Source organism: Aristolochia californica, unplaced genomic scaffold (genome assembly GCF_029961685.1).
Source record: "Aristolochia californica isolate CCGP_79_NKW_82.1479 unplaced genomic scaffold, dmAriCali1.0.hap1 SCAF_6, whole genome shotgun sequence".
Classification (NCBI taxonomy): Eukaryota; Viridiplantae; Streptophyta; class Magnoliopsida; order Piperales; family Aristolochiaceae; genus Aristolochia; species Aristolochia californica.
The window spans coordinates 15426418-15438947 of NW_027182257.1; the positions used below are offsets into that span (position 1 = coordinate 15426418).

General features: G+C 35.0%; 1 protein-coding gene across 1 annotated transcript in view; it reads right to left on the reverse strand.

Moving 5' to 3' along the window:
* Positions 1-4580: 4580 nt before the first annotated feature.
* Positions 4581-12530, reverse strand: part of LOC137934161 (MADS-box protein SOC1-like) — a 101104-nt gene continuing 93154 nt past the window's right edge. The window contains exons 4-8 of the mRNA XM_068778413.1: positions 5367-5428; positions 5180-5279; positions 5056-5097; positions 4932-4973; positions 4581-4850 (exon numbers count right to left, since the gene is read on the reverse strand). Coding sequence (XP_068634514.1) covers positions 4719-4850; positions 4932-4973; positions 5056-5097; positions 5180-5279; positions 5367-5428 — 378 coding nt within the window. The 3' untranslated portion in view covers positions 4581-4718. The remainder of the gene's footprint in view (positions 4851-4931; positions 4974-5055; positions 5098-5179; positions 5280-5366; positions 5429-12530) is intronic.

Sequence of the window (12530 nt, forward strand, 5' to 3'; positions counted from 1 at the left end):
ACTCGTGTGGCTTCTTTTAATATTTTTATTTAGATATCTCAAGTTGTTTTAGTTTTAAACCCTAACTTCCTTCTAGTCTTTTCTATTTGTTCTTGATATCCCCCTCAATATACTTTCCCAATTTTCTTGGTCATGATAGGACCTTCGATTGTGGAACATAAAGAGAACATGGAACCAACTTATCATGTTCTTGACCTTATATCTATCTATCTATCTATCTATCTATATATATATATACATATATATATATATATATATATATATATATATATATATATATATATATATATATATATATATATATATATATATATATATAGATAGATAGATAGATATATATTGTTGGAACCATAATAGATTCTCTATTGAGATGGGGTGGTTATGTTAAGAGTGGTTACATTTCTTGATTAAATCTTTGATCCCATTACATGGTAAAATTTTTTGTCAATTCTCGTAGTTGAATATCATGGTCAATTTTCTTATTAGTTGATTATATGGTAAATTTTGTGCTCATACTTCATGATCAAAACCTTGGTTAATTTGATAGCCTAATTTTCTACTTCTACCATTAATGTCTCTTATACGTTATGCATTTTGGTCATGGATTAGTCATGGTTCTTGCACATATATCCCCTTCTCGGTGTCAAAATTGATCACTCTAGTTAATCAATTAATTTGATGTGTGCTTCCTTATTCGGAAGCTTATAAATTAGAAACTTGATTTGGAAGTTATTAGTGTTGTTGCCTTTACTTAAATCTTTGAGTTGTCGAGAATCCCATAGTATTTTTTCAATTGGTTATATTTTTCATCACTTGAATGCAATACCTATAGACTCACTACCTGCAAGAATATGAGTGTGCCCAACATCCAACTTAAGTCAAGTCAAGTTAGTTTATTCTTCACCAAGTGGTGAATTTTTTTAATTACCCTTAAAAAAGTGAATATACTCTTTTTGGTGCCCTTAAAAATAGGTAAGTCTGCCTCTGAAATTGAGCAAAGCTTTGCAACTTAGACCTAATTTTTTGACTGATGTATGGAACCTGGTCATTAGGCTAGGACTGACTTTATTCTCTCACATTAGTTTTGATCAATATAGGCCTCTTGGAAAAAGAAAGAGTAATCCCCAATTTGAAGGTAAGAAGTAGAAGTACAAAGAAAGAGGTGTTTGGTGGAGCAAACAATGAAGAATTCCATAAGATGCAATGAAAATTGTTGAATGGTGTCTAATGTCAAGTTTACAAAGGATAACCACATACAAAGGAGTGTAAAAGATGAATAATTTCTAGCAAAGGTATCCAAGACAAAGGAAGATTAAAGATTGAAAATTGACCATTAAAACTTTGAAGGCAAAATTTCATGTCGAAGATCGAATATGATAGAAGCCATATAGACAAGTGTTTTATGAAGATCAATTATTTGCTTAAGACTCAATTTTTGTTTTCTATACTTATCGGGACTATGAGACAAAATTTGTAAGATGTTGAAGCTATATGCTGTGATTTGTAGGGAACATTGGCAGGTATAATTAGGTTTTACTTATTTTTCAGGAAAGTGTTTTCTCTAAAAACTAGATTCCTAGGGTTTATGAGGAGCAGTTACCATTTTATACTACTTTCATTATAAATAGGGGAGAAGGGTCAATATACCCTAATCTCTCCAATCTCTTTTCTTCCTCCAAATTCCAATAGAGAAGAAAAAGGTGCTGACTAAGCATTGCCTGACTTGCCCACAGCCACTTGAAAGACGTATTCCAAAAAAGTTAAAAAAATAGATTGATGGCTCTTCGACTTGGCCTTCTATAAGTGACTTATCTATGTGATTAGTGGCACATCATGAAAGTATTAAACATTTTCTTAAAATCTCCAATTGAGATTTGTTGAGATTTGAAAAAGATGAAATCTCTTTGTAAGCTAAAGGATTCTATTTTTTTAACATTGAGATCTCATCTATGTAAGTTATTTTCACCCCAATATTTTTCTCTCGACTCCTAAGAACTCTCATACTTAAAATCAAATCTAGAGATTAGATTCTGGTATTTGAAAAGCCGCCTAATAAAGAGAAAAATGCTTCTTAAGCTTTTACTCCAAAACTTTAGACGCTTAGCTTGATTCATGTTAGATTTCATGCACCATTAATTATTTTAAGAAATAGTCCCACATAGATTAGTAAGAACAAATATGTTGAGTTTATTAGTTGGGAAAGAGGTTTCCTAAGATAGCTAGTCATTTTGGGATATGACTTGGACCCAATTTCACATGGTATCAAAGAAGGTAACCCAAATTATCCACATGTAAGAGCCCAGTGGGCTTATATGTGAGGGGGAGTGTTAAGGAATAGTCCCACTTGGATTAGTGAGAACAAATATATTGAGTTTATTAGTTGGGAAAGAGGTTTCCTAAGATGGCTAGTTATTTTGGGATAGGCCTTGGATCCAACTTCACAACTTTAAAATCATAATGGTTCTTCTAGCAAGCAGATTTGAAGTTTCATTTATATTGATTTGAAATTATTTGAAGCATTTGAAAGGGGATTTTGCATACAAGTCATTATTGGGGGTAGTTTTTAAAAAACCAAGCATCATCGAGCTTTTACTTTGAAATATCTTAATTGATCATGGTCAAGTAAATTTGAACTTAATTCTTCAAATAACTACTTGTGAGCTTATATTGTGAAATCGGTTTTAAATCCATCTGCTTTAAATGTTTCCCCCCTCTTTCATAAATAATTTAAATTGCTTTGAGAACTTATATTAAAAAAAATGGTCAAAGTAGGACCCATTGAGTTATTGATTACAATGAGAAGGAACTTAAGATTGATAACTATTTATTAGTGCTTGAATTGTTAAATTTACCTATTTGAGAGGCCTTTGCCTTGTGTAAGCAAGACAGTCCTTCATCTCAATTTTCTTAAGAAATGCTTGTGGATGAGGATTAGCAATTGTTTTTGGATCTAAGCTATTGCTTGGTTGGTTGTTGTATTCATTGAGGAAATAGACTCATAAGCCTTGTTGCTACTACTATTGTTGAGCTATAAGTCCTTGTACAAATAGGCAATGTTGAAAATCTCATTTTTAGATCTATGCTTAGTATGCCTAGTGAGTTGTTGCTACAAATCTCTGTGGTGGGTCTAGGTAAGATTACCTAGTTAGCTACTGACAATTCCTTTGTGGATTCAAGTTATGTGCGTAGTTTATAATTGTAAATCTATGAGATAGTGAACTTGTAAGCTTGCTACTATAGTTAAATACGTAACATAAGTTTCAACATGAGTAGCATTGTATTTGGCTTAAGAGGCAATTTGCAATCAGTGTCACTTGGCAATTCTAACAAAGTAGTTGAATTGTGAGGTGCAAAATATCTTGAAAATAGATTAGTACTCCATGCTAAGATTTTGAATCAATATAAAATTTATGTATTTGCTTTGTGGATTTGAATGTTTGTGCATGTACTTTTGATCATGAAATGTAAGTTCACACATTAAATTGTAATTAAGATCATGAGTGCAAATAAAATTAAGATTATTTTTTAAGAAGTCAAATTTAGCTACAAAAGTGAACAAACTACTCATCCCCTCTAGGTTTATTATATATATGTATATAATATGATAACATATAGGCGGCATCCCATTCGTTTTAAAAAAAATAATAATAACATCCTTTCTAAACAATCCAACAACTGTTGAACTAGTCTAATAGGGTTAGACCGAAATTGTTATTCATCCTTTCATATGACCGGCTCAGCTTTAATTACATTGATTCCAAGAGGTAATCACTTTCCAATTTGTTGAACAAGTAATTCACAAAACCCATAATTACAAAATAAACCTAAAAAATTAAACTCATTATCAATGTACCTTTCTGCCAACCCTCTTCTTCGTGAACCGTTTTTTATTAAATTATTTAAACGGCACATATAAGATAGGTTCAGAGCAAGTAATTACTGCATTTTGAAAAAGATTTGCCTCTTTTTTAAGTATAACTCTTGGGGATCTTAAGGGTCTGTTTGGAACCCCATGGAAAAGAAAAAAAAAATATGACCATTATTATTCCTAAAATAATTAAGGAAAAAGAAAATTTGATCATGATCTCATTTTTACTAACTATTTTTGGGAATAATAATGGTCAAATTCTTATTTTCTGTTTTTTTTTTTTTGCTAGGGGTTCAAACAGACCTCTTTATATACTTTGTACTCTGGATTATGAGGAAATGTCACAAAAATTAAGTTCCAACCCGGAATCACATCTTTGGAAGATGTAACATGTAGCAATTAAAAGCAGCTAGAAAATAAGAGAACTAGAGAGCGAGAGAGCACTCTTCGCAATTGTACTTTGGAGAGAAACCTCCGACGTTCACATCGGTTATGTAACTATTCACCTTGGAACGGCTACAGTCTGAAAGTATGCATGTGGCTGAATCGGTTTCTGAAACCGTCATTTCCAACGTTTCAAATTTCTGAAGATTAGAACATGTGATTGATACCACATCCTTTTTTAGTAATTTGGCTGAGTTGTTAACACAACATCAAAAAAGAACTAAGAAATCTTTCAACTACAATAATCTGATGTCATTATTTACTTGAACCATCTTCTGTTGATACTCCATATAATCTGTTCATTATTTTTGCACAAATGCTTGCTGCAGTCATTTGATATCACTTTTTAACGTTTCCCTCTTTATCGTTCAATTAACTGGCACCGGGCTTCAAGAAGTTTCGTGTGTCAGTTTGGCAAACTGTAGCTTGTGTTCCCTCTTCCAATGAAAAGATCTGTCACTACGCCTGAGTGTTGGGAGCTCTGCTCATGAGGCACAATCTCACCCTGACTGCTTTCCTGCCTTGGTTGGACTCCACACTGAAATGATGGTTCCCCCTACTCTGTTATCCACTTTGTTAATACAAGATGCAAAAAGCATCAAGAAGAAGGAATACTTACCTTCATGCTTAAAATTGCATTTTCCTCTTTAAGGATTCTTTCCTAAAATCCATTGAAATCCAGTCAGAAATTTGAAAACAAAATAGACTGCTGTTTGTTTGGAGGTTGAGGTTTTACTGCTTACCTTTTCCTTTAGTAGCTGAATTTGCTCGTTGAATAAGTGATTCTGTAGGAAAGAAACACCCAAATGTTCAAAGACAGCAGGGGATGGTAAGCAATGCAGATTATTAGACTGTTTATTGGTTAACCTTTCTCGACCGTATATTGCTAAGGCTTCGCTCCAATTGGCTCTCAATCTGCTGCAGTTCCTCCAAGGAGCATATTCCCAAACCTTCGCCCAATAGCTTTCTGCAGAAGGATTCAGTTTTCATTTTTAAACAGAATTAATAATTTAGGCAGATCTTTGCTAAAATGTAAGATATGTAGTGCTCTCACCTCTTAGAGGCTTCAAGAAGCTCAATCTTCTTAGCCATGTGTTCAGCTTCATACTTCCAGTGCTGCAGCACAGCGAGAGAAAAAAAATATAAACTATTGACTAAGTTGCACACCCAGATAGAAGTTCACACACAAGTTATAAGAATTAGAATAGTTGGTTTTGTTTTAAGGTGTTTTTAGAAGTCCATACAGGAAGTAACAATCTAGGTTAGTTGCCAAAGGATATAACCAAGAGGAAGGAATTGGTTTCGGAGAGACTTATGCACCCATGGCAAGACTAGAGTCAATTAGAATCTTATTAACCTATGTTTGTCACATGAAGTTCAAATTGTACCAAATGGATTTCAAGAGCACATTCCTAAATGGTACATTCAAGAGGAAATTTATGTTGAATAACCCGAAGGATTTGAAGATATGAGCAAACTTGACCATGTATACAAATTACACAGTATTATATGGGTTAAAGCAAACTCCTACATCTTGGTATGAAAGATTAAGCAAATTCTTAGAGAATGACGATTATAAGAGAGACAACATAGATAAAATTCTATTTACTAAAAACCGAGATCAAAATTTGTTTATCATTCAATTTATATGGATAATATCATATTTGGTTCTACAAACCTCTCTCAATGCCAATAATTTGCTAGTGTAATGAAGAATGAGTTTGAAAAGAGTTTAATGGGTGAACTCGCATTCTTCCATGGACTTCAAGTAAAATAAACTGAAAATATACATTCATAATTCAGTCCAAATACATTAAAGGATTGTTTAAGAGATTTAACATTCAAAATCTTAAGTCAATTAGCATACCCATGAGTTCGTCCTTGAAACTTGACTCAGACAACTCCAGTAAGGCCATAGATAAAAAAACTCATCGAAATACGATAAGTTCCTTACTTTACCTTTCAATGAGTAGACTGGACATAGTCTTCTCACTATGCATGTGTGTACTAAATTTCAATCTGACCCTAGAGAATTTCACTTAATGCTTGTGAAAAGAATTTTTCATTATTTACTTCGAACACCCATCTTAGGTCTTTAGTACTCAAAATCATCAATCATTGATCTAGTAGGTTACTCTGATGCCGATTTTGCCGGATGTAAAATTGACAGAAAGGGTACAAGCAGTAACAGTAAATTACTTGGAAACATAGAGAACTTGGTTTACCACTCTCGATCAAAACATAGAGAAATAAAACATCAATTCATCAGAGAGTTGGTTCAAACCAAGGTGATTTGAATTGAATTCGTTCATACTGAAAATCAACTAGTGCACAAATCACAACCCACCTTGATTCACCTAGGCTAATAAAATTGAGTTTAAAAGACTCATCCCACAAAATTAGTGCCATAAGAGTGAAGTGAAAACCAAAAGATTACAGTTCAGTCACTGTGCAAAGGGCATTCACCAATCAATGCAGGTTCATCAATTAACTTAAGCGATTGATAGAGCAATTGAGACAGAATGATTGATCATGCACAACACTAAATAAAAAGTTCAAAAGTTTTAAACAACGTTTCACTTCATTTTCTCATTCCAAACTCTCCCAAACTCCGATTCCTAACATTCTTGACCTTCTAGAGCCATATTCCTATGCTTCATTTTGATTTTAGAGATATTCCGCCTCTAAGTCCAAAAAAAGGACACCCTTTTTCTTTACTTTTTGCTCTTCACCTCCACCAACTTGATTTTCAAAATAGTTTGCACAAAATCTATGGCAAAGAAGCGTACTCCATCCAATGAACAAGATAGTGCAAGAAAATACCCAATTGGCGTGAACACTTCTGCACATGTCAACAACAGAGTAAGTACTTCCAAAATTTTGTTTCCAAGAGCATTGTGGAGCCAAGTCAAATGGCTTTAGTTTTTTTCGAGGGAAACTGATATTTTGAGGAGTTTTTCTTCTAGTACATAGTGGTATAAGAGAGAGAGAAGAGATTGTTTACCATATGTTAGTAAAAGTTTTTTACTCTAATTTGGAAGTTGAAGAACTTTCCCTTTGAAATTTGAGGATTACTTCCTAAGTGAAGAAGACTATGGTATTTATTCAGTCCATAGAGCTGAATGACCTATTAGGGACCGCTTTCATGGGGATGACAAGATACATGCAGTAAAACTGGCCGGTTGATCTAAGGAGTGAGCTCCCACAGAACATTTAAAACGATATTCAGTTAGTGCTTAGGCAAATGGCAGAAAGTTCATATGAAGTCAAGATAAAGGAAATCACTATGACATAGAGAGTCATCATGGAGATTGTCACACAAGTCCTAAACCCAATGAAGGGGGCATTTTCCTATTCGACTAAGGTTGACATCTTCAGGATGTGGGCCATTACACAGAAAATCTGCCTCAGCTTTGACTACGTCATGACGAGCAAGACGATGGATATTGCCTCCAGTTCATGAGAGGATGGCCTCCCATTTCCTCAGCTGATCACCACCATCCTTCAGCATTGTGGGGTTGATCTCACCAACAAGGAGAGAGTGCAAATCATGAGGAAGATGTCGATCGCTGAAACAATGGTTAGCAAGTTTGGCTTCGCCAAGTAGAGAGGCCTATGGGTTTAGAAGAAGCTTATTGGGAAGGAGGCACCACAAGCAGTTGGCTTCAGGGATGAGATGAGCCCGAAATCATAGGTTGAACAGTTTGAGTTCGCGAAGAGGAAGAGGATTGAAGAAGCATCCTCCTCTTTGGACCGATTGAAGGAGTTAGAGGATGCAGTGGATGACATGAAGGCCACTCAAGCACCTATTCTTGCTACTCAAGAACAGCTGAAGATGAGCTACAAGAGAGCTAGAGGATTGAGAGCATGCTCAAGATTCTAATCAGTCGCTCAATGCTGCCACCACTGCCTCAATAGTTGCCTTCTGACCTATTTTTTTTATCAGCCCAATTCCATTAGTACTTATAGTTGATTTTTTTGCTTGTATCTGTCGTTTAAACACTACAATACGTTTTTGTAAATTTTGAACTCTATATATGTGTTAGAAGATATGGTCAAGCTTCAATGGCATTAATGTAATAACCCTTTTATTTTTTCTCTTATTCACAACTTTTAGGGTGAAGGTTATACTTATAATTGTTGTATTCTTGACCACTAAAAATAAAGCATAAGAGGGAGGATTAGGTAATTCCAACGACCCCTAATCTCTCCCCACCTTCTCCTCTACTTGCTCCACATTCTCCACTCCAGTCATCCTGATCTTCTCCATCTGTTCTTCTCTTCTCTTCTCTTTCTTCTTCTTCTTCCTTCTCTCCTCCTCCCTCTCCTCTATCACATGTGACCCTCAAGATCATAGATGATGGAGTCTTGAAAACAACATGGAATCAAAGCAGATTATTTCAGGACTCCAAGGTGCAAGATTCAATTTGAAGAGCTGAAATCATCTTCTTCGGTTTGTACTGGAATTACTTGGGAAAACTAAGTTTTTTTCCAGGTTTGATCCTTGATGTTTCATATATATTAATGCCAGATATTTTTCCAGAATTTATGATTTTTCATGAGATTTTTGAGGAAAATTTGATGTCTTTTCCTACTCCATGAAAGCTGGTTTTTTTTTTGTGGAAGAAAGTTATCGGTTTGAGGTGTTTTATAAACCTGTTTCTATGCCTTATAAAGCCTTGTTTTTCTTATAAATTTCTGGATGGTTGATGATATTTATCTCTATAAATCAGTAGTCTAATCTATCACTACTGACTACCTCTCTCTTTATTACATACTTGAGTGGAATTGCCGCAATGCTGGTTGATAGATTGCTGAAATTTACAATCATGCATTGTTGTTTGATGGATGCAAAGAACCTCTATGTGAACTCCAGAATTCTGTAGGATTTTACAGAGATTCATCAATTTTTTGAAGCCTCTTTTGATCTCAGTAAAGTGTCAAGGAGTTCTTATCTTTAGAAAGTCTAATTAGGGAAAGTGCTGCTAATCTAGGAAAGTATATTTTTGGAAAGTTTCCTAGTTTGTTTTTTCAGAATCAGGAAAGGATTCCAGCCAGAATTTCGTTGGGATTTTGATTGGAAACTTTCCTCATATGGACTTGATCAATTAGGAAAAGAATCTTGTGATTAAATTCACAATTACCAGGCTTTTCATACTTGTTTTACTGCTACTATTATTGGTTTTTGGAGGATGAAATTCTGGACTTACTATGTTGCTGTTCATGTGTCCAGCCCTGGTGTTTTTTTGGTGCTAGTAATTAATCCTTGTTGGAAGATAGGGCCCAAGTCCACATGACCTGGGAAGGCCCATATATCCATGTATGTTAAAAGATGGGCTCAAGCCCATAAGACCAAGGAAGACCACACATCCAAGAGATGTGGAAGATGGGCTCAAGGCCTATTGATCAAGGAGAAGGCCCACATGAACATAAAATAATGGCAGAATGGTAAATAAAGGGTCATTTTATAGAGATGGCATTGATGTAATTAAGTTAAAGTTTTAGGTTTAAAACCCTAAGTTCAGGGGTATTATTGTAATACAATAGTTTCATTAATCTATAAATTGAGCTTCAAGGGGAGGGTTAGGATATCAAACTTATAACCTCTTCTTCCTTTGGTTTTCTCCCAATGGGTCTCTCTCCCTTTTTCTCCTTGAGCTAAATTCATGGAGTCTTGAAAATCAACATGGTATTAGAGCATTGATTTTCAAGACTCGTAGCTATGTTTTTTAGGAGTCCATAAACCCATTTTTTCCTTTTTCTTTCTTGTATTGATGGTTATTTTTTCATAGTTACAACTTCATGTTTTGATTTTACTGCAAGTTTTCTTCTGATGCTACTCTGTCTCTGTGAGACCTTGCTCGGTGCCCCAATCAAGGAGTTGGTGCCAGACCCCGCTGTTTGATACATGCAGCCGAGTCAATGCTGTAAATTAGATGCCTGGCAATCTCCTTCATCTTTATTTGACTCAAATCTCCTCCGGTATGGACAGTACTTGCTTCGTCATGAAGCAGTACTCTATTGATTACCCAGACGAACCAACAAGTGTACTTAATGAAGTTTTTCATTGACAAAATTGCGATACAAACACAAAGGGAATCTCAATTACAAAAATTACTTAATAGAACTGAGTCCCATATGTTCAACATGTTCCTTATAAACAGCAGGTAGTAGATCTTTTGTGAACAGATCAGCGATGGCCTTTCCCCCTCTCTAGAATTTTGTTGATATAGGCTTCTTGAGACAACCCTAATGTCCCTTGGGATCTGTCTCCATCAATCTTTATGCCTATGACATAAGCAGCTTCGCCCATATCCTTCATATCAAATTTCAACGAGATAAATCGTTTGACCTCATGAAGTAATCCTAAATCACTTGAAGCAAGTAGAATATCATCTACTTATCGGACTAAGAAAATTATTTTTCTCCCACTGACCTTATGGTATATACATTGATCCATGATATTTTTCATAAACCCAAATGAATAAATAACATCATGAAATTTTAAATTCCATTGATGGGAGGCTTGTTTTAGTCCATATATAGATTTCTTAAGTTTACAAACCAAATGATCATTCCCCTCTAAAATGAAACTTTCAGGTTGTTTCATGTAAACCTCTTCTTCTAGGTCTCCATTGAGAAAAACCATTTCACATCCATTTGATGTAACTTCATATCAAAATGAGCTACTAATGTCATAATTATCCCAAATGAATGTTTCTTTGAAACAGGAGAGAAGGTTTCGTGATAATCAATTCATTCTTGTTGAGTAAATCTTTTGGCTAAAAATCTTGCCTTATATCGTTCAATATTGCCGAAATAGTTTCTTTTGGTTTTCAAAACCCATGTACAGCCTTTCCCCCTTTAGGTAATTCAACAAGATCCCAGACTTGGTTTTTAGCCATTGAATCCATCTCTTCCTTCATGGTATAATTCCATAATGTGGATTTTTGTCCACTCATGGCATGTGAAAACGTAATAGGATCAACTTCAGCACAAATGTCCATGTCAGATTCTTGAACGTACACTTCATAATCTGAAGAGATTGCAGGTTTCCTAACTCTTGAAGATCTTCTTAATGGTACTTCAATATTTTCAGGTTAAGAATGTTGAGTTACCTGATCTATAGGAGTATCCTCATAATAAGATGGTGCTTCAACTATTGGTTGTACTGGAATAATAGAATCCTGATGATTTTGATGAACAACAACCAATCTATCCAAATTTGTAGAAGCAGGTGGAGTACTTGTATGGTCCTCAAAAATTAAGTTTCGAGGTTGGCTACTCCCACTAATCTCATCATTCTCAAGGAACCTTGCATTCTTAGATTCGACGATTCTTGTCAAACAAGATGGATAATAAAATCCGTATCCCTTAGACTTTTTTGCATAGCCAATGAAATGTCCACTGACTGTTCTAAAGGCTAACTTTGTCTCATGTGGATTTTAAAGCCGAACTTCAACTGGACAGCCCCAAACATGTACATGCCTTAAACTAGGTTTCCAACCTTTCCATAACTCGAATGACATTTTATGAACCGCCTTGGTTGGAACCCTATAGAGTACATAGACTGCAGTTTGGAGAACTTCACTCCACGAAGACAATGGGTGATCGGAGTTAGTAATCATACTCCTCACCATGTCCATTAATGTTCGATTTTTTCTTTCAGCCACATCATTTTGAGACGGTGAGCCAGGCATTGTGTATTGTGGCACAATACCTTGTTCTTCAAGAAACCTTGCAAAAGGACCAAGCAATTGTCCTCTTTTAGTGTACCTTCCATAATATTCACCACCTCTATCTGACCTCACGATTTTGATTTGTTTACTTAATTGTTTCTCTACTTCTGCTTTATAGACCTTAAAAGTATCTAGTGCTACACTTCTATCATAAAGCATATAGAGATACATATAACGTATATGGTCATCAATAAAGGTAATGAAATACTTCTGACCATTGAAATATGGATCATAAGCACCTGAAATATCACTGTGTATGATTTCTAAGACATCAAAAGTCCTCCTGGCACCTTTCTTGTACTTGTTGGTTTACTTTCCTTTAATGCAATCCACACATGTACTAAAATCAGTAAAATCAAGAGCCTTAAGGACTCCATCATTAACTAATCTTTTAATTCTATCAATGGAGATATGGCCTAATCTCCTATGCCACAACATGGAGGATTTCTCATTTATAACACTTCTCTTAATACCAACAT